Source organism: Aythya fuligula, chromosome 11, assembly GCF_009819795.1.
Source record: "Aythya fuligula isolate bAytFul2 chromosome 11, bAytFul2.pri, whole genome shotgun sequence".
Taxonomy (NCBI): Eukaryota; Metazoa; Chordata; class Aves; order Anseriformes; family Anatidae; genus Aythya; species Aythya fuligula.
This window is the reverse complement of record NC_045569.1, coordinates 14,092,813-14,114,282: the sequence shown is the minus strand read 5'-3', so window position 1 is coordinate 14,114,282 and position 21,470 is coordinate 14,092,813. Positions and strand designations below refer to the sequence as shown.

General features: G+C 47.3%; 1 protein-coding gene across 3 annotated transcripts in view; it reads right to left on the bottom strand.

Annotated features, from left to right (window-relative positions):
- The window catches only part of NTRK3 (neurotrophic receptor tyrosine kinase 3), a 191,800-nt gene that overhangs the window by 112,098 nt on the left and 58,232 nt on the right, over positions 1–21,470 (bottom strand). For all 3 annotated transcript variants that reach the window (XM_032195109.1, XM_032195110.1, XM_032195112.1), the window contains exons 9-11: positions 20,000–20,023; positions 19,365–19,435; positions 17,505–17,607 (exon numbers count right to left, since the gene is read on the bottom strand). In XM_032195109.1, coding sequence (XP_032051000.1) covers positions 17,505–17,607; positions 19,365–19,435; positions 20,000–20,023 — 198 coding nt within the window. The remainder of the gene's footprint in view (positions 1–17,504; positions 17,608–19,364; positions 19,436–19,999; positions 20,024–21,470) is intronic.

Here is a 21,470-nt window from a genome sequence, read left to right as displayed (position 1 = left end):
GCATAAAATACTCTCTAACCATGGCAGCTGAGTTCACAAGGAAAATAAATTCAGTAGGTCTGAGCTGGTGTATGCTACAGCCTCACATCCAGCCACAAAACACTCCTCTAGAACAAGGGCCAAGACTTGCTGTTGCTCTTTAAATGTTGGTTCCCAGGGGTGAGCATCAGTTTATTGCATGTAGGGAAGATAGGGAAAGCTTTCATTCCTGCTCAGGGATTCATTTGGCTGCGTTTCTTGTCCCATCATAAGTTATGTTTTTACTTACACTTTATTAAAGCATCCAGAGGCCTTTAGGAGCGGATGCCCAGGAATAAAAAGGGAAAAAAAAAAAAAAAAAATCCCCACCAGGATCAGGATTGTACAAAATCTCCATGCAGAAGGCAGCAGACTCAAGAAAAGCTCAGCCTGATGGCACCATTTACACTGAGCCCATGACCTGCACTGACTGCCATCCCCACAGTTCTCCCAGTCCCCTCCTCCTAGCTGGTGCTGTCCCCACACCTCTGGGACCTGCCCATGGCACTGGGCAGCACACGTCCTCGTGTCTGGCTCCTCCTGCCACACCGCCAGCGTATCTTGGCTCCTTGCATACATCAGAAGCTGGTTTATGAGCTTAGATGGTTGCTTTAATGACGCTGTGAAAAAAATAATAAAATACTCTAATGCTGCTGAACGCCGCTCCCTCCTCCTGCCTCCTTTGCAAATTACCAGGATATTGTCGCTAATTATCAGGCTCAACAAGTGAAATCATGCCATTTGCTACAGACACGCCAGAGAGGTGGCAGGGGAAGGAGGTCTGGGGGCAAGGAGAAGAGGGGAGTGGGCCAGCCCCACAGGCGGGGAGCTGCGGCACAGCCCCTGGGTGCTGGTCCCGGCGTGTTTGTGTTTCACCGTGTTTGCTTCTTTTTTTTCCCCTGATGTTTACTTCAAGCATCGCACTCTGAGGGCTTATAAAGAGGATTAAGTGGTGAGGAGGTCTCACCGAGTTAGGAGGAATTAATCAAGCGGTAATCAGAAAGGAAATTAATCTGAAGAGTTAATTAATCAGCTGAAGCAGGGAGACTGCAGCCACTCGTCCCTATCACGCCTTACAGGTTGCTAGCGCATGCGCCGGCACAACAGCAGGGAGGGGAGAACACAGCCAGGGATGGGGGTAACCCAGAGACCCCCTTACCAAGCAAAAAGCAGCAGCACAGTGAGGCTGTGAGTTTCCAGCCTCTTTTTTCAGCCTCCCACCAGGCAGGGACCTTGGGGAGAACATCTACGTGGAGGCATCATGAGGAGAGCACTGGTCACCGGCCCGCCACAGCACAGCTCAAAGGTTTCCAAAGTTCCCAGGTGTCCATTACATGGGCTCCTCGGTGCTCCTCTTAACTCTTGCCTTTAAAAGGGGATCTAGATATGCAAGTTTTTGATTGCTTAAATGATTCTCTGCACCCCAAATTCACCTTCCTGCATCCTCAATATTCTTTTTGCTTCTCTGTTGTTCAACTCCTAAATATGCACCACCAGTAATCAACTCCCCTTCACTCTTGCCTATCTGGATTTTCTACATTTAGCTTTTCTTTTTCTTAATCTCTTCTTAAAATACAGTCCCTGCAGAACCTTAATCATTTCAGTTGCTCTTCTCCGAATTCCTCCAACAAGGCAGCAGGCAGAATGTTTTGCAAATCTGCTTTTGCCCCTTCTGGGCTTCATTTTGACTAACGCATATTTCCCTTGGGATGAGACATGCCCCACACAGGCTGCTCAATCGGAGATGCTCAGAGCTCATTACAGCCTGAAGCACTTGGGGGAAAAACACTCTGCAGCTCACGGGGGTTGAAACTTCATTCAGCACAACCCATCTTTGAACTTAGGGAACCTAGGCCAGTTAGCGAAGACATCTGAAATCTCATTAACTTCACCATTATTATTATTAGACTCTTTTTATACACCGAGCAGACATTTTAATTGCCTGGATTGTCGAGAGCAGCTTCTATTGTGTGTTCTTCAGCCCGCAAGCAGAACTTCTTGTCTCCCGCCTGCCTACGACCTGCCTGCGGGGAGCCTGGAGCTGAGCCCAGGGGCTGGGGTCATCCAGCAGCCCCACAGCAGCTCCTTCCAAGCCTTTCCTTTGGAAGCCAGCAGGAGACACCTCTCCCGACGGTCACCTTGTGATGCCTGAGAGGTCCTTACGGTGGCTGCTGCCTTCTCTGAGATGAGTGCCCCAACCCCAGCTCAGGTAGGATGTGTTATCCTGCAGATCAATTGGCCTCCCTCCACGTCAGCAGCCCAGAGTGACAAGGGAAAAAACAGGTATGCAAAGATTTGCCCCGCAGAGCCAGAGCTCTCTCTTTAAGCAGAAGGACATCTCCTTCTGCCACAGTGGGGTATCGCAGGCGAAGTGCCCTGCCTGCTGCAGGCGGTACCACTGCCAGAGAACTGGGACACGATTAACATGCACTGCAACAGAGCGGCAGCATTAAACTTCACAGTAGATATACAGCCTTCTCCCACCCAAACTATTTCAAAACATTAGGAAAATTGCATTTCATGGGAAAGGATCTGAGGAGCTAAAGGAATAGCTGAGAGATGGCTGGGGACATTATAGTACGAGAGGTGACAAATGACTACAGAGAAATCACTTGAAGCTTCAGCACGGCTAGAGCTCACCTGGGTGGGGACCAGCCACTCATAAGCAATGCTCTCCATCGGTTGAAGGCCCTACAAGACACCTCGAGAAGCCTCGAAGGTAAACATATCCACTTCACAACTTATTTGGCTCCTCAGTTGCAACAGCCATGCAAGCTGCTGCATTCATTCCTGACATTCTCTTCCCTTTCACACCAGTATTATTTCCAAGGAAGGCAGGGAAGAGTGCCCTTCTCTCCTAGAGCGTACATCATGCTCACATAGAAAGCTCCCACACCACCTGGGGTTGTCCCTCTCCTACTTAGAAGCTCATCTCTTTCTTCTTTTGATATAAAAAAGCTATTTTCATGCATACTCTAGAAGGAACAGTGGCCTTAAAACAAAACAATACCAAACAAACAAAAGCAAAAAGGAAACACCTACTGCTGTTGCATAAAGAAAAAGCTAAACTTTGCAGAGCCCAGAGGCAACAACGACCTCCCCCCCATTCTTCTGGATATTCTGCCCCAGCTTCCCCTGCTCTTTTCCCACCACCCATGCCCTGCTTGACTGTAAACTGCTGGATCCATTCATTGTTACTCACTTCTGTAACTGTCTGTTATAAAAAAACGGATGTGAATAATTTATAGCCTGCCCAGCACTGCTGTGCACACACCAACAGGTATCCAAAATGCTGGTTCTGATCTGGAAAGCTCTCATTCAGGGCCTCAGACACATCGGCAATCGATGCACCTTGGCGTGGCACCCCAAGAGCTGAGATAAAAGGGACGCCACCGCTGCTCCTCTCCACACTAATAAGGCCACAAAGCGGGCACATTAGCAGGCAGCAGCGCCCCGCTTTGAAATCTGCCTCCCCTCCCGTCTCCAACAGAGACTAAGGAGTGAAGATGTAGTCCCCGGGAAGCTTGCCACTGTGTTCTGACTTTTCAGGGTGCGACGCTTTTTATTTAGGCTTTTCAGGTGGCAGTTCAAAGGAGAAGACATTAACCCCTTGTTCTGCACCCCAGCCTGCTGCAGGAGGATCCCATGGCATCACCTGCCTGGCTGCCACACGGAGCTGGATTAGGATCGATAAAAAGCTAGCATAACAAAATTTCAATTGAAAGAATAAACACCGTGCACATAGGCAGGGATATGCGGGCTTGAACATACATACCCACAGATAAATGCACACCTCTCAGATGATGCTATCAAACGCATTACTCCCCAAATCCCTGCAGAGCAGCAGACCATCTCCAAAGTCATATTAGTGCAGAGATAATGCAATCCCATTACCCAGGCTCCCTCTCCCTCTCTCCGTTTCGATGTTGATGTTTGCTCTCTTAATTTTAAACACCAGCCATGTATCTTGTGGCCCAGCCTGGGACCGCTTTGCTCAAGTGGCAGTAAACACGTAGCTTAATTCACTCGTTCTCCAGAAAAAAAAAAAAAAAAAAAAAAAAAAAAAAAGCTTTTCCCGCATGAAATACACACGCCCGCCAGCACGATGATCGAGGCAGGGCGCTGAAAGCTGCTGGAACTAACTCGGGCTTGGGGAGCAAGCAGACCACGCAGGGCTGTAAGCGGAAAATCTGTACACGGCACACTTGTCAGGGCTAAAATATGCAGGTGGTCTGTAGCGGGGAGAACTGCAAACAGCTCACCTTGCAGTGTCAGGGGGCATTCGCTAATTCCCCAGGAGGGTGACAGGGTCACGGAGAGAAAAGCTGGCGGAGAAGTCTTTAGGGAGCCAGCCCCTGAGGTCACAGCATGCAAACCTCTTGGAAACCTGGCTCTGCTGCTCCGCTCCGAACTCTGAATCACTGCCGTGCTGGACACCTTCCTCCTCCGCCTTCCCCAAACTTCTCCAACCACTCTAAATCCGCCTGAAGTTCAGGCCATTACTCTCTGTCTATTCACCTCCTGAAAACATCTCTAATCTGCCTTTTGCTGCCTGCGGAAGGCTGTGATAATGTATCCTCCTTCGCAGCTCATCTTTTCCAGCTGACACAATAATAAAAAGTTTAATAATAACAAGCTCCAACAAAGAGCACAGTGAAAGAGTGCAGGAAGCACTTCTCATCGGTAGATGCTGGAGAGATCTGCCAGAAACATATACCCCTAAAGATGCTTAGCATGCACTTAGACTTGTCCCAAAACCTGTGTTTGCCCCTTCAGAGAGCTGAACAAATGGCACGAGGATGGTCAACACTTGCTCCCTGAGCCTGAGGAGAGTGTTTCAGGATGCTTTCACCCTAGGTGTGCACCACTCTCTGCATGAGCAGCTTCCACACTAGGGTCAGAGCAGGAGGCACCACCACCCTTCTGGCAGCACAGCCGGGTTGTGCCCACACCAGTTTCTGTGTCTTGGACATACAGACACAGAAATTGCAGCCACTCTCTATGCATTTTCCACAGGCACCTTGAGACCCCTGGATCTTTAAGCGAAGCCCCATGAAGGGCTGCTTTAACCACGCCTGACTGCCATCCCCTGGCTCACTCTACGGTCGGTGGTGAGAGATGTGCGGCTTCAAATGCTTCTGCATTTGCCTAACAAGAAACCTGCCCCTCCTGGATGGCAGAGGAGGCAGCCTGCACTGAACAGTCTCATTAAGCCTCTGCAAAAGTTATTTCAGCATCAAACCGCTGTGTGCGAATTAACCAAGACAGACTTGCTAGCAAAGGGTAAATGAAAACCCAGCCCAGGAACGCTAACAGTCTGCGAGGCAGCCTTTCTGTTTGCATGGCCCCTGGCCCCTACATGCTCCGGATGGCTCGCTTGCTCGTGGTCACAGCAGGGAGCCTGTCTGTCCCCAGGCTTGTCTCAGTCCCAGTCTTCACACTTACACCATACAAAGTTGCTCACTTTGAGTGACTGTGAGTAAACCCTTTTTCTCTCATTAATAAACCATTTTAAGTCCCCTCCCATACTCCCATCATGTATACCTCAACACTTGTTAAACATTAAACCCAGGATTGCCAAAGGATGTTGCAGGAATTACAGTAGGATTTGTCCATTAATTCCCTTCAATACTTCCTAAACTCCCACACTTAGAGAAACGCTGGCACGTGCGTCCTTCTCAACAGGTAACCGCTAATGAAATCCTCCAGCAGCAGAGCTCAGCCCATCGGGTAGGAGGACACCCGGGATGTTCTGCTGAGCTGGTGGGGCTTGAGGCTGCGAGCACGCTGACGAAAGCTGGAGCAGAGGCACGTCAGCGGGTCCTCACGCCTCCAGCAGCTCTCATACAGCATCCACCCACCCCACAGCCTGCGTTTCCTGCATCCACGGCACGAGAAATGGCACAACTGCAGCGTCATCTGTGCACGCGACGTGCCCCAGAAATGGGGATAAGCCACCTTGAGCAGATGAGGAATGCTCATTTTGTTATCCTCTAGGAGCCAATATTTACTAGCAACACTTCCCCCAGCCCACACCTTCCAGGAGATTATGTCTTAATATCCTGAGGACTTTCTTCGGTACCACGATGTGTCTGACCCCCCTGTGCCTCAACAGCTGCAGCACAAGGCAAAAACAGAGGCAGCAGCCTGCAGTGCTGCTGCTCACTCAAAACACGCTGAACAGCAGAGAACGATTACATTTATGTTTCCATATCCAAAACTTCACTCTATCAGAACTGCAGGAAGATGCTCACATGCCTCTGTTGAACCTGCCCTGAGCAGGATGGAGGCAGGAGGTTAACAACCAAGGGCTGCCACCCGGCTGCCCCTGAGAGCAGCACGAGTGCTAGGATGGCCTTTGACTGGCAAGGAGATGGGTTTGTGTGTTCTGCTTTGTTTTTGCTGTTACTTGATTGAGACAGTCCGATGTACCTCCTCAATAATTTAAGCTGACAGAGCTGTGTTTGACTCTGTGTTAACCAAACCTCTTTGTCTAGGCAGCATCCTAGAAGCATCCATCAGAACAAAGTATCCAGACCTGCTACTTAAGGACAAGCAACTGAAACTAAAATTCAACAGCCAGCTCTCCATCTCCCACACCACTAACCAAAATGGGAAACCATTGCTACTCCTCTCTGATCTTCCCAATCCACACCCCCAAACAGACCCAAACACCGGCCTCCCTCTCTCTCCACCACTCAGGACACCCTGAGCCCACTTAGGGAATCATTAGCGTGAATCCCAGCCAAGATTATTTATCCTTAAAGAACCTTCCTGACAGCAAATCTCACTCCAGCCCAGCTCTGCAGCTCGGCGCAGACAAATAGGCACTTAGTGCCAGCTGCTCACAGCCCCATAAAACCTCTCCCTACCTTTATTCCCCTGGGATGCCTGCACAAACTCGCACGCAACACACACACGCTCCCCACACACAAAGCACTCAAATCTGGGTTTCTCCTCTCCATACCTGATTTGTTCAGAGTGACACGAAGCCTCAAAACGCATGCATTAGTCTGACAAGAAAGCGCCTGGGCTGCTGCGTCGCCTCACCCCTTGTCCTTCCACATCCTCATTTGTTCTCATTTTTGGCCACGAGCTTCACGAGGAGATGCCTTTGTGTCTTCGCACACATTATAAAGTGTTGTGGTGTCTAAAACGCTCTGTAGATAGTGCTAGTGGTGCAGGGGAGCGTAAAGTTTTCAGAAGACAGGCATACTGTGGGAGAGATCTCTAATGGTAAGGCCTGATGCAGTGAAAATACATGGTTTTATGATTGGTTGATAACCAGGATTCATCCTCAAAACAGTGTCAGGCAGCTCACAGCCTCCCTGCCTGCCTCCAGAGCAGGGTCTGAAGTCTGGTATCAAAGAAGGCTGCAGCACTGCTGGTCAGTGGAGCCAGCAGGAGTTTGAACTGAGGAATCCTCTGCAAAAAGAGAGCTTACACGGCTTTCTGCAGGCTGCAGGCTAGCTGCTAAATAAATGCTTGTGCTGGTCTCATCCAAATACTAAAGGAAAAAAAAAAAAAAAAAAAAAAAAAAAAAAAAAACAATGTCTGGCATGCATTCAAAGGCCCAGTAGCACGTCAGTAAAAAGACTCAATTGACGAAAATGTAATAGCACCTTTCCTCTTTTAACAAAAATAAAGCAGAAACTCATTGCTTTTTTGGCAGACGAACAAAAAGCCTACCCATACAACCGGTCCCAAAACCACAGGCTGAAACCCTGACAAAGCTTTGGCAGAAGTGCACCCGAGTGAGACGTCCTTTTCTGAAGTGTCCCTCCACCAAACGCAGGCTTCAGCCTCTCTTTTTGGATGCATTGAAGAGGAAACCACTTTTTTTTTGGTGTGACGTTATCACATAGCGACTCCAGCAGAAGTTAAATCGATGCCTTTCCCCACACATCTCAAAAGGTAGGAAGGTGCCCTCCTTTGCCCTTTCGACATCAGTTTTAATACGCCAGGGTAGAATACACGGGCTCTGCTGATGAGGGGTTTTGGCACATGCTGACATCCCATTAACTCCAATATCACGCTAATAGACAGTAGCAGCCAAGAAGCGTTACTTGAAATCTTTAAGCAGAGAGAATAAGCCCAAATCACTCCTAAATATACCAGCAGCATAATAAACTTGGTTAGGGGCAGAAAAAAAAAAGGCAAGAAACAACCAACACATAGTGAGGACCATATGTTTTGCTCTTTAGAATTAAATGACAACATATAAAAGGGGGGAAAAAATCTAACATCCAGCTGTCCCGAAGCAGCAGATTACAAAGGGAATTCTGCAGACAGCCACATCTAATTGCAACTTCTATCATGACGCTTCAGATGAAGAGAGACTGAGAGCAAATAGGAGACAGATGAATTAATACTCATAAAAAGAAAAAAAAAAAAAAAAAAAAAGAAAAAAAAAATAATGGTTAAAGTAACTAAGCAAAGTCCTACTGCAAAAATCAACAGTATTTCCTCTCCTGGTCCCACACCATAGGGACGAACCTGCAGCAGTCTATAGCAGGATACTCAGCAAAAGCACTCAGCAGCCCAAAAGGCATAAAGCGTTATTACCAGATGTTGCTACCGATTTAATTCTGAGCAGAGAAGCTCGTTGACAAGGCAGGCGTACAGTAAATCAGTAGAGAAGTTTCCCGTTTTATACGTGCATGTGTGCGCATATGCACACAACTTGCATTTGTTCTCATGGCTGCCGTGCAGAAGAAATTAAGAAGTCTAACTTTGAAATTTATAGTAAAACATCAAAGGAAATATTAAGAAAAAAAATTATTTAAGAGCCTAAATGATAGCAGGATTGAGAGGATGAAGCAGTTGGTCTATAAAAACAAATCACGCTGAACTACCTCCACAGCCTTATTTTCTCCTGATTGAATTACAAAATTAGTCAATGAAGGCTGCAATATATTTGGGCTTAGTAAAATATTTGATAGCATCTCAGGAAAAAAAAAAAAAAAAAACTTACTTGAAAAATTAATTTAAATTGGCTTGGATATGAGCTCTGCCATACACCAGTGTTAATATTAACAGTAAATTTTGCTTTCTCAGCTAGAGGCGGTCTCGGTGCCCACAAAACCTCCCCAACACACAGAGTGAAGGGCAGAGGGTGGGGTGAATGCAGAGTGAGGGGCTGCAAAAATGGGGCATGGGTACAGCAAGGGTTCTGCTGGGGAGCCTCGCCACCAGGGTTGGTGTCACGTCTGGTTTTATCCGGTATCTTTAGTAATTCTTTGGAAATGAAACATATCCTGTGAATTAGCTAAGCTGTGTATATGTGTCATTTTGAGGGTGGGGGTGCGAGCTGCATAATTGCTGAAAGCACCCACTGATGGGGGCAGCAAACTGTGCAGCAAGGAGGATTCCTGCCATTGCTCTGCTGCTTGCCCACCAACCAAGTGGCACTGCAGGTACAGAAATGACATAGGCAGCACATCCCTGAGCCAGTGCACTCAGCCACAAGTAAGAAAACAAAGACCAAAACTTCAAAAACATTAAAGAAAACCAAATTTTGATGCTGGAGACCTCACCCTGAGGGCTCCTGCATGCATCAGCCCCACACCCACAAGCTTCACCTGTGCAACAAGTGATGCTCACGCCAAGCCACCTCTCCTGAATCTGGCCCCAGAGCATCCTCAGCAACCAGCACAGAGCAGTCCAAGCCCACACACAGCGGGATGTTGCATTTCACATGGCTGCCTCACAGCTCCCAGCAGCCAGCCAGACAAGACAGCAAAACCACCATGCCCAGGCATCCCCAAGCCACTGCAGGCTCCCCGCACAGGGAGAAGCACGAGAACCTACTGAAAATCCAAATGGAAAAAAAAAAATCGATTAAGGAAACTGAATATTGATCCTAGGCTGTTGTTGCCTAAAAATCATGGGGTTTTTCTTTCCTTTTTGCACTATCAGACATTTCTCCTTCTTGAAAAAATCATAGCTTAATAGGTTGGACCACGCTGATTATCACACCCTGCAACAATGAGGAAAAGACCGCATTGTTGTTAGAAGCACTTTAAAGGAAGAAATTCTCTGCTTATTGGCACAGACCTGGTAATTGTGGGAAGTTCCTGCTCTGCTTTCCTTTCCCCAGATCAGGACTGAAGCCCCGTGGGAGCACGGCAACCCCTGGGCCAGATCCAGGAGCATCCCTGCTGGCTCCCTGCCTTTAAATAAAAGCCACCAGCGGGTGCAGAGGTGCCGAGGGGCTCCCAAGCAGGAGCACGGTTGCAAGGAGAAGGGGCAGAAATCAGCCCAGGGGGACGGATCTCCGCAGCACATCTCAGCCCAAGGACAGCAGCAGCTTCACCTGCCTCCCGAGCACTGGCTCCACTTAGCGTAATGATTATTAAGCCCTGTCAGCAGATATGAAACCAATGGATGCCGCTCCACAGGCAGGCGCTTAGAAAGCCGCCGAGACGCCCCTGCTTACAGGTTTTCGTTATCCATCTGGAAAATTGCAGATGTCACAAGAGCTTTTAGAGCATCAAGATGAAATCGTCTTGTCAGCAGCAAAAAGGGGCCGGTTCCCTCGCGCCGATCCCAGCAGCTGCCTTGGTGCCGCAGGCTGTCACTGGTGCTGCGGCAGGACACCGATCCTGCTGGTGCCACCGAGCTCCTGCCCCCCAAATCTCACACTACAGGAAAGCAGGGTGAAGGAAAACAGTATTTTTCCCCTTGTACTTATTCAAAGCCTCTTTGCTGCTGATTGCATGAGGCTGGGAAAAACTTGCAGCTTGCTGGGGACGAAGCATGTGCTTGGTTATAGAAGATAGTGATGCAGGGTCCTGGCACCGGCTCCTCTTGTAGGTGATTCAGGTCAAACGAGAAGCAAGCCAAAGAGCTTTTAATCCCAAATCCGTGTAGATCCATCCATTCTCTCTGCCACAATTGTATGGTTTTGTCAACTTCTGTGGCTTTGGAAGCTGCTAAACTGCTTTGGCTCAGGTGGCTTCAAAGGCAGGTGTTACAAACCCACGTTGCCAAAAGCTGCTCCTCTCAACAGGACTCTGGTCAAAATCAACTTTTTCCCTTTCCACAGGAAAACCTCTCACTGGTCACAAGGCGAGGTCTTTCAGCAGGATCAGACGGCACACAGCAAAGCCACAAATCCACCCCAGCACCAGCACATGTAGGGTGCTTGGCTGCAGAGCAACAGGCCAGATGAACCAGGGCCTTCAGGCATGGCTGGTGATTCTTGCAGGCACTGGGCAAAGCAAAGAAAATGAAGAAAAACTGCTCTGTAGCTAGTGGGAGCCAACAGATCAGGGCAGCAATGGAGCCACGAGATGCAGAAGATGACCATGATGAACACCAGACGACCACCATGATGAACACCAGCTCCAGGCTCTTCTCACACCTCAGGTCTGGGATCAGAGGGGAAATCCTGCAGCTGCTGCCCTCCTGAGCACTCTGAAGGCTGATGATACACCACGGGGCTCCAGGGCCAGCAGCATCTGGGCACGGAGCAAGCGAAGGTGTCCACAAAAGGTCAGGGAAAAGAGCTTGTGGGAACTTAACAAGAAAGAGGCTCAGGGCTTCCTGGGTCATAGAAAACTGCTGAGCTGATTTTTATTTTTTTTAAACTGCTTTTAGTAGCTGCCTGAAATAGATATTTTGGTTTTGTAAAAGTAACTGAAATAGATGCTAGCTGATGGTTGGTCAGCACACTTTACAATTCCTTTATAAATAGGTTATTAGTGCTTCTGGGAGTGGGAATAACTCTTATTTCTAGGTCTAAATAATTGCTGACCTTCTAATTTCTGCTGAAGGCTTTTTAGTGCATCTCCCCAGCCCCCGTCAAGGGTGATTCCCTGCTCCTGCAGGCAGCACCAGCCCATCTTCCAAAGCCTCCACCAGAATAACAAAACCTAGGAAATGGGCTGTGAGTACAGACTGCAGGCAGGAGAGCCTTGGTTGAGACGAGATGCAGGAGCCTTGTCACAGCCCCCTGGGGAGGTGGCATCTCTCCAAGGTTTGTCGAGGAGCCCAGGGCCATCATGACACAGCTGCACCAGTTACCAGAGGCACGCTGAGCAGACCGAGGCACCTACTGGCTGGGGAGAGCTTCATGCTTTATCACCTTGAAGCCACCAAATAAATAAATAAATAGCACAGCTTGCACTTCAGCAGAGAATAAACAGGCATTTATAGAAAGAAGCCCCAGTGAAACCACATGCCCTTTCAATCCACTTCCCAGGCAAATAAAACCAAGCAATATTGAGTGCAAGAAGTACATCAAGGGGCTTTTAAAACAAATAGGAGAGATACCAACAAGGAAAGGCTCCAACCTGAGACAAGGCCATGGGGTTGCTCTGCTTGCACACTTTGGGGGGGGGCGAGGAGCTCTGGTTGCACAACCAGGGTCACAGAAAGCAACAGCAATCGGTTCCAATTTCCAGTTCATTTGCATGGCTCAGTGTGCATGCCTAAGCTACCATGGTTATACACAACTTTTAATGTATGGTTGCTTCTCTCCCAGTTCTGTGCTGGCACTACTTTGTTCTTCCTTCCTCCTCCTGCTACATGACAGGAGGATGCTCTCCCAGGAGGTTGAAATGAAAGAGGCCCGACCACAGACTTCCAAGCACCTAACCCTTAAAGTCGAGCCTCTTTGAGCTGCACAGCATTTTCATTCCTATACAGCTGCAAACTAATAATCAGGGAAAAACAACTAGTGCGTGATTATCGCCGGACTCGGCCAAGGCAATGCAGGTCAGCATTAAGCCTCATCTGAAAGGTAGGTCATGTCTCTTGTATATTTTTTTTCCTCCCTCTTCAAAGCTGCAGCGATAATTGCATGCCGAAGGAGGAAAGCAAAAAAAAAATAGAAACAAAAAAACAAATCAACAAAAGCAAAAAGCCAAGCATCCGATACATCTTTGCAGGAGCAGGTCCTCTTGAATCAGAACCCTGGAATTGTTCTGCAATCGACTCAGCGGACAGTTACCATCTGTTTATGGAAAAAAATGTTAATAACCCCCAATCATAATCAAATAGGCAACCACTTTACTTTAAGTACCTATTAACTAATGCTAAATTACAATGGAACAGCTCTGCAAGTACTTCTGACATCCACATGCACATCAGCAGTGCCAGCACTTTGATCAGGGCTATTAGAACAGATACAGAGTGAACCGAGCACGATGCGATTCCTGAAACATCACACAAAGTGTGGGCAGTGTTTATTTACTGGTCTTTCCTTTCTCCCCCTACTTCCTTCTTGTTGGTTTTATTTTTTTTTTCAGAAAAGATACGTAGATGCACTTGCACAGACGTACACACCACCGACCACAGCAGACCCCATGAAAGCCCCTTCCCATGTGATTTGTTTTTCTGTCCCAGGATGAGCATCTATAATAGATTCCCAGGTGCCCAGGAAGGCTCGAGGTATTTCCATCAGCGGAGCATCACCCGAGTGGTCATTCTTTATTCAGCTCCTTATTTCCATGGTGCCTGTAAAAATTAGATTTCTAAATTCTTCCTCCCTCTCCTCTGGGTGGAAGGGGCCAGCAGATCTAAAAACTGCTACAGACAAAGAGGAAAAAGCAGGAGAGCTGCACGCACACTTGCACGTGCAGGCACAGTGTGAACACACCTTATTTCTTCAGGAAATCAGATTAAAAAGCAATATATTCTTTGCTATCTGTAACAACTCTGAACCATTAGCTAGCACCGCCTCCACCAAGGAGGAAACCTCATTTAGGAAATATACGAAGTTTTTAATCACAGAGCCTGGAAAACAGTTCATCTCAGCAAAACAAGTACTCTCATCTCTGGATTTTTTTTCTAGCTTCTTTCTCTCCATCTCTCTGCAAACACTTTTTTCTTTTTTTTTAAAAAAAAAAAAAAAAAGGTTTTGCAGCACCAGGAATACATCACACAAATATGCATGAGCACACTCTCTTTATCCCTAGATACTTGCAAATGTAACAGGAAATAGGCAAAAGCAGCGTATATTTTAGTCCATCAACCTAAGCATTTATATGGCCTCCATCACTGTGCCATCCGAACATTTTGTTAGTCCCAGGACTTCTCTCTGCCGTTGTTATTGTTTTATGAAATTTCATTTTTGTTAGTCCCAGGACTTGCGTGTGGCTTTTTTTATTGTATTATGAAATTTCATTTCCTGTCATCTGCTGGGGTGCTATTTCAACGGGAAGACTTGGGTTTATGAGGCTCCCGCTTACAAGGCTGACCCCAAAAGGTGAGGCGTAAAACCTTCCAGTGGGAGCTCCGGACATGGAGATGGAGAAACAGTGAGTGAGTGCAGGATGTTGCTGGGCTCCTTCCTCCCAGCTCTTTCACAAGAGAAGCTTCGTGTGCCCCTCTCCTGCCACCTTCACCACCCCACCAGGTGGTCCCAAGCCCCCTTGCCTACAGGAGCCGCTTCACCCATCCCTATCCATGGGATGTAGGCAGTGGGCTCCGAGGGCATGCTACGAGCCAGAAAGGGATGACCACGGGCACACCATCCTCTCCCTGTCCTCCTCCAGCACATGTGCCCTGAAACAGTGATCTCCTTTTTCCACCTAACAGACCAGCCCAGGGATGCTCGCCAACCTCACGGGGTCTCCAGCCCATTAGCCCAAGCACACCTCTCTCAGCAGGCCACAAACCATCTGCTGAACATTCGGCGATGCAGAAGGGAAAAGATGTGCTCAGAGAGGCTCATGAGGTACTTTGGGTAACGTGTCCAACACGAGCACACGATGTTCTGCGTCCCTGACAAAAACAACAGGGAAAAACCTGCTCCTGCAGGCCTGCCAAGCTGGGATTTCAACAACAAGTGGCAATGTATCAGCTGGCTGGGAACAGCTCCTGATTCAGGGAGTGATACACTTTCCCACAGAGACTCAGGGTTTGGTGTTTTCTGTTTTTTTTTTTTCCTCTTAATCCATGATAACATGTTGGATGCCACACATGATGGCTCCTGCCCAGGAATTAATGGGTAACGAGTGACCCAGAGGAAAATGCCAGCTAAAAGAAGTGTCCAGTACGAGGTGTCACAATAAGGTAGGACCTGTACACAAGACCCTGGGAGAAAATCTCAGGACCACTCAGTAAAGTCATCTGATGGTTTGATAGGATCACAGAAAGGTTTGGGTGGGAAAGGACCTTAAAGACCATCCAGTTCCAAACCCCTGCCATGGAAAGGAAAAACAAGATTCTAGACTCATGGACTGGTTGGCCAGCGAGGAAAGACAGTTAGAAAGAAATTACATTTTTCAGAAATTACATTCAGGAAAAAGCAGAGGGGACCATGACATTTGTTGAGGGGGTGAGAACTCAATTGGCTGCCAGGGCATGCCACAGCCAGAACACTGCCAAATATCTCAGCCACTGCAAGGCAATGGAAGAGTGGCATGCATGGTGTGGATGAAATGCTGAGGTTTGCTAGAAAGTTTGTTGCAAGGGAGGAAGATGCAGGCTAGAGATATAAAGCCTTGTGGCATGGCAGTTGACATTGGCCCCATAGCAAAAGAAAAAAGCAGAAACAACACTTGAAAAAAAGCAGAAGGATCAGAGGAGGTAAAGCCATCTGTGAGGAAGACTGCTCACAGGCCAGGAGGATCTGCAGCCTCCAGCAGGGAGCAGAGTTTAGGTGATATGATTAGGCTGCCTTAGCTTAGAGAAACAGAGATAACAAATTAAACACATCTTTAAAACCACAGAGATATCTCTGTAATGAGTCGCAGGTGCCATAGGCACCGGCAACATCATCAATAAAACTTTTAGGAACTCTGCAGAGCTGTGGTTTCACATCAGAGATGAAGAAACACAGCATAATGAAGTGGAAAAGAGGCTTTTCTGGTTAAATGTGTTGTTGTTTTTTTCCTCACAAGGACTGCAACACACAGGTCCGTCACAGCACACCTCTGGTTTCTGGGAACACAGCACACCCACTAACATGCATAGCCAAGCACCTCTGAACAAGTACCACATCTGTTCACGCAGACCGGTTATTCGCATCATGTTCACTCCTCTTTGCTTGTTCCATTCAGGTCAGAAGTTATTTTCCCTTTTCATATTTGTATCCCTCAGCCCCATCAGTGGCAAATGCCCAAACGCTTTAGAAGTGTTCTGACAAATCCCACCAGAAGGCACATAACATCATCTCAGTTCTACAGATGGGGAATTAGAGCAGAGGCAGAGGTTAAGACAGCTAATTGACTACGGACACTGAGTCAGGCAGCAGAAGAGCTGGGAATTGATCCCAGGAACCATGTCTTCCATTCCTTTACTCCACCCACCAGTCAGTACACCCTACCAGATGGTTCCTATCATTGGACATATGGACTAAATATTGCTAAGTTGGTGTAGAAGATTTGCTATTTAATTAAAGTCCTGTCTTCCATCTCCATAGGATGCATAGGGGAAACTCCAGCCAGAATCCCATCTGGACCCACTCAGGATACGTCTCCTTAAAGCAAACAAAGCTCCAGGCAAGCACGAGAAACATTTCCAAACCTGTCAACCTGCCCTACAACGCAGACACCAGCAAGGCCAGGCAGCAGGCTGCGACTCGGGAGCCTTGGCAGCAGCTCATGTTTGCCAGAGCCTAGCTTCAAAACAGCCCCTGCGTGAGCCACCGGCTGGGCTGGGAGGGCTCTGTCATGTGAAGGCTCCTCCTGCCTCCAGCGGGCACCACCAACGCTCCCACCTGGAGGCAGTGGGACGGTCACAGAAATCAGCTGGTAGCCAGTCATCGGCTTCCTTCTGCCACTAGCACCAGCACCACACAGCAAAACGACACGGCTGCTAGCAGGAGTGAGAGGCCAGCTCTGCACAGCAAGTAGTAGAGGCCAAAGTTACTTGAAAAAAACTCCTAAGTGGTTATTTTTAAGCAAACAAGGAAAGTTTCCAACAGAGAGACAACAGAAAGACCTTCTACATCACTGTAAGGCAGGCCAGCATTTGTTTTCCTGACACGGACCTTACAAATTTATAGCAGCACCTTGGTCCCCACTCGCAATCAGGCAGAGAATTGATGCACCTGTTTTTTCTAGAAGAAAACAAAATAATTTCACATCCTTCTGTTCCCCCTCCACACCCTGCCCTCTGTGCCCAGTACAACCAGAGGGAAAACCTTTCATCAGGGCCGCAGAAAGAGACTTCATACAAGCACATCCTCCTCTGAGAGCATCTCCATTAGCAAGTGGCTGCAGGGAGCAGCCAACATTTTTCTGGACAGCCCATGGGCTCTTTTACAAAGAAAACATTCTGCCCAACATTAATACACGTGCACACACTTCTGAACAAGCCACAGTGCATACAGAGAACCACCAGCCCACATAACTCCACTGCTCTCTTGACAAAAAAAGAGGGCTGAACAACATCCTCGGGGCAATATCCTCTTTAGAAGGTTTGCACCGATATCGACAACATAGGAATAAAGCCACAACACCTTTCCATGGGCGCTATAAGGACCTGGCAATCCTGGAAGGTGCCTCCTGCTCGAGGAAAGAGACTGCACGTACCTTTCATCCCGAACTTGGACCGCCGGCCATACTTGTTGATCATAATAAAGAGGACCACCAAGAGGACACAAGCAAAAGCCGCCAGCCCAACCGCTATGGAAACCTGGAAGGAAAAACCTGGAGTCAAGGCAGTGGAACTGGGGAGAGTAGACTGGATGTAGAGGTGCCTCCCTGCCTGTCTGTAGGCTCATACCATCTGCTGCAGCCCCACAGGCATCAGCTGTGGAGGAAAATACAACAAAAAGAGAATCCTGATACAGACTGCAAGCACCATGGGCTGCTCGGGATCCCTTTGTCAGCAGTGCTGGTCTGGCACCAGTTCTCCCAAGCCTCTCACCCCATGTACCTGCAGGGGAGGAGGACCTCTGCTCCAATGCCTGGCCTCTCCCCTCACCATACATCATGAGCTGTCATTTGGAGTGTCCCTATCGGGCCTTGGTGTCACAATGCTAAAGCTATACTGACCTCAGCTTGGAATATGCAGGAGCAGCAGAATATTTAGAGCAATTCTCTCCATCCAGCCATCCCTCAGGACAAAGAACAGGGGGCAAAAAACATAACCACAAAAAAGAGAACAGAAGAAAACAAGAACAACCTCCCCCCCCCCCAAAAAAAAAAAAAAAAAAAAAAAAAAAAAAAAACTACTTTTTTTCCCCTAAAGCCTCCAACGTTTCCCTATTTATTCTAATTTTTAGTGGTAAATATTTATGCTATAGCAATGTCCAAAGTCCTTCACTGGAACTGTGGTTCCAGTGTGTCAGTGAACAAGCAGAGAAAAGAAAACCTCCCTGCCCTACAGGGTTTACCAACTCAGGCTTATTTTAATATTTATGAATATTTATTGCTTCAAGTCTTTGCTCGAGATGCTTTCATTACATTGATGTAAACAACAATTTCTTTGGCATTTGGCCAATTGTTCTCCTGTACTGCGTCTTGCATTGCATTTAAACTTCACTTCATTTTACAAAACTGTCTACTCTAATAGAAAATGTATCATTTAACCAAAAAAGTTATTTTATTGTGCAACATTTTTCCCTGCCCTTGATACATCAGCTAAGATATTTTTAAATTTTTCATTTTACCACACATTATTTTCATCCCCCAGATTGTTTTCTCTGCTTTATATTTAATAATCAGCGCACATTATTACCCTGATCCCACTGTTCAAAGCTTCCACTTCAGCTATAGGAGCGTTTCAGTTGGATGAGAACTGAAACCAAGGGGAATTGTGTTTTGCTCATTCTGTTAACACTTCGTGGATTTCAATATCTTAAAACTTTCATATAGCTAGAACAATTATATAATGTGTTTTTTTCCAAACTTGTACACCTTTTTTTTTTTTTTCCTCTACCTGGATTCTGTAAAAGAAAGACAATGGTGAGATCTGATAAGCCATGGGTTTTCTTTCCTTTTTATTTTTGGCGTACCCTACAGAGCAGGAGGGAGGGCAAACTGGCATTGACAAATTTAAACCAAGCTAAATCCGAGTCCCTCACAGGGCTAGACTTAACAGTTCGATAATAGTATGAAACACACGGCCGGCTGTTTGTTTGTTCTCTGGGTGCTACTTTCTCAGAGCACGAACTTCTGACCTGCCAGCAGCAGCTTCACAGGATGCCTGATTTTCAAAGGGCTGCCTGGTTCCACACTGCAGACCCAGGAGGCTCACATGGTTCACATCAGAACTTTGCTTGCCCGACACAAGTCATAAAATCCTTCTGATTGTTGGTTGTCTTGAATCACAAAGGAAGAGATTTTGCCTTGCAAACATCTCAGAACAGCAGAGGTCTGTAAATACTGAGCCGTCATTAATGAGAAATACATGCAGAGCTGTTCTGGTGAGAAGAGGATGGGACTCACCCCAAAAGTGTCCTCCTCTGGTTTGTGGGTCACAGTGATGGGTGGGGTGGGACTCACTTCGTAATCACCGACTGCAACCAAAACACCAAAGAGAGGATTCAGTGAGACTCCCACAGACACTCCAACCTTACAACTGAGAAACACTGGGGTTCCTGGTCCTCTAGGGTGGGTAGCCTCCCACTGAGCCAGCTCCTAGAAATCTACTGGGTTAAGTAGGGCTAAAATATAGCAAGTTCAGCAGAACTTGGTCTAAAGAAACAATTACTTGGATCATTTTGGGAGGGGAAAAAAATAAATAAATAAAGGGAAAAAATACATGGAGAAAACACAATGGAAATTCAGTCCCACTTCTCATCCTGTTCCATATTACACGGCACATTGAACGTGGGCCATGATACACAAGGTCCTTCTACAGGACCTCACTCACGGGAAGCAAACAGGACTCCAGAGACACCCCAGATGAACCCCCCAGTAATCTTGCTCATGTATGGAGAAGCCAGAGCTTTGTGTGACCTCAGCCTCAACTTGCTTTTGACTCACTGATTTTTCCTCCAGGAGCACATAAGAGGCAGAACAACAGGAGGGAAAGAAAATTAAAAACTCCCACAATATTCCAAGTGCAGGAAGACACTTACTTGAGACAAAGTTGTCCGTGCTCTCTGTGGAAAGGACAAAGAGAGAAGCAATACAATTAGCAGCACAGCAAAGTGAAAGCAGCCTCATTCCCAGCCCCCCCCCCCCCCCCCCCCCCCCCCCCCAGACACACTCTACCCACCCCAAGAGCCCAGGAAACCAAAACATTTCATTTTTTATTCTCTGGGGCAACTGTAACTGGAAATTGCAGCAGACATGTCAGCAGAATATCTCAGGGGTCAGAACAGAGTACACAGGGGCCTCGGGCTGAGACGGGAGAAGAAGGATGCTACAGCAATGCCAAAACGGAGGACAATCAGCAGCATGTTGTGTGGGACTTCTGCTAAATGGCTCAGCTTCCAGCAAGCAAGCAAAGCTCAGCAGAAACCTGTGCTCAGCTGGATGGAGGTGAGGGTAAAGGCAGATTTTGTCAGTCTTCACCCAGGGACAAAGTCCCACAGGGACAAGGACCAGCTCCCACGGAGAACAGCCCAGCTTGGGGCAGAGGGTTACAGGAGACCTTTCCTGGGCTCACTCAAAAGCCTCCTGAATCACTGCTGGAAGCTAATAATGTCTGTACTGGATATGTATAGAGGCAGTGTCTGTCCTAAAGCTGCCTCTTCCACACACCAGCCCCTTGTGTCAGCCACTTGACTGCTCCAGACTATTCAGTAAAGCCCCTTCAGCTCCGAAGACAGCTGAGGGCTCCGACGATGAGGTCTAAAGCTCCCAGTGACACTCAGTTTACATAGTATGAGAACAACGTCAGCTCTCAATTCACTTGCCCATGTAAGAAATTGAGCCTGATATTAACTGGAGTTTACACAGCTTTGCTGGCAGAGAGCTCCTGGAAGGATGAGAAAAAGCTCAGGCTGAAATACGGGTGAGGTTTGGAAGGGAAGCAGGAAGCAATCCCCAGGTGACAAACATGGCTTTCCAAAACAGGGGGAAAAGAACTGAAAAAAAATATTTTTGTGTCAAGTCAAGCAGAAACAACTTGTCTTGGCTTTTCCTAGCAGGAGAAATAATTAATTAGGAAGAAACACTTTATTTGGAGAATTCTTTTTTTTTTTTTTTTTTTAATCTAACACAGACAGTCTAATCATAAAACATTTGCTGACTCTACATTTTCTTCTTTCCATTTTTCTTTGCTGGACTAAAGCTCAGCGGAAACCCACAATATTTATTTTTTTTCCCCACTTAAGCCTCCTTGTTTTGTGAAGCATAAAACATAAACAAGAAATTTCAGTCAACTTGACTTCTGTGAAAAGTTGCCAAAGAACGGAACATTCGTCAAGGGGGAGGTAGGCAGACCAACCTCTGTGGATTAAATAGGGAGATGGCAACCTATGGTAGAGATACCAATGACAACATGAAGTGAGATTTTTACTGGGAATGGCACAAGTTTGCCCTGGGAGCTACTGTCCTTGCTCCTAGAGCCACAACAAGGCAGAGAGACAGGTTATAGAATAA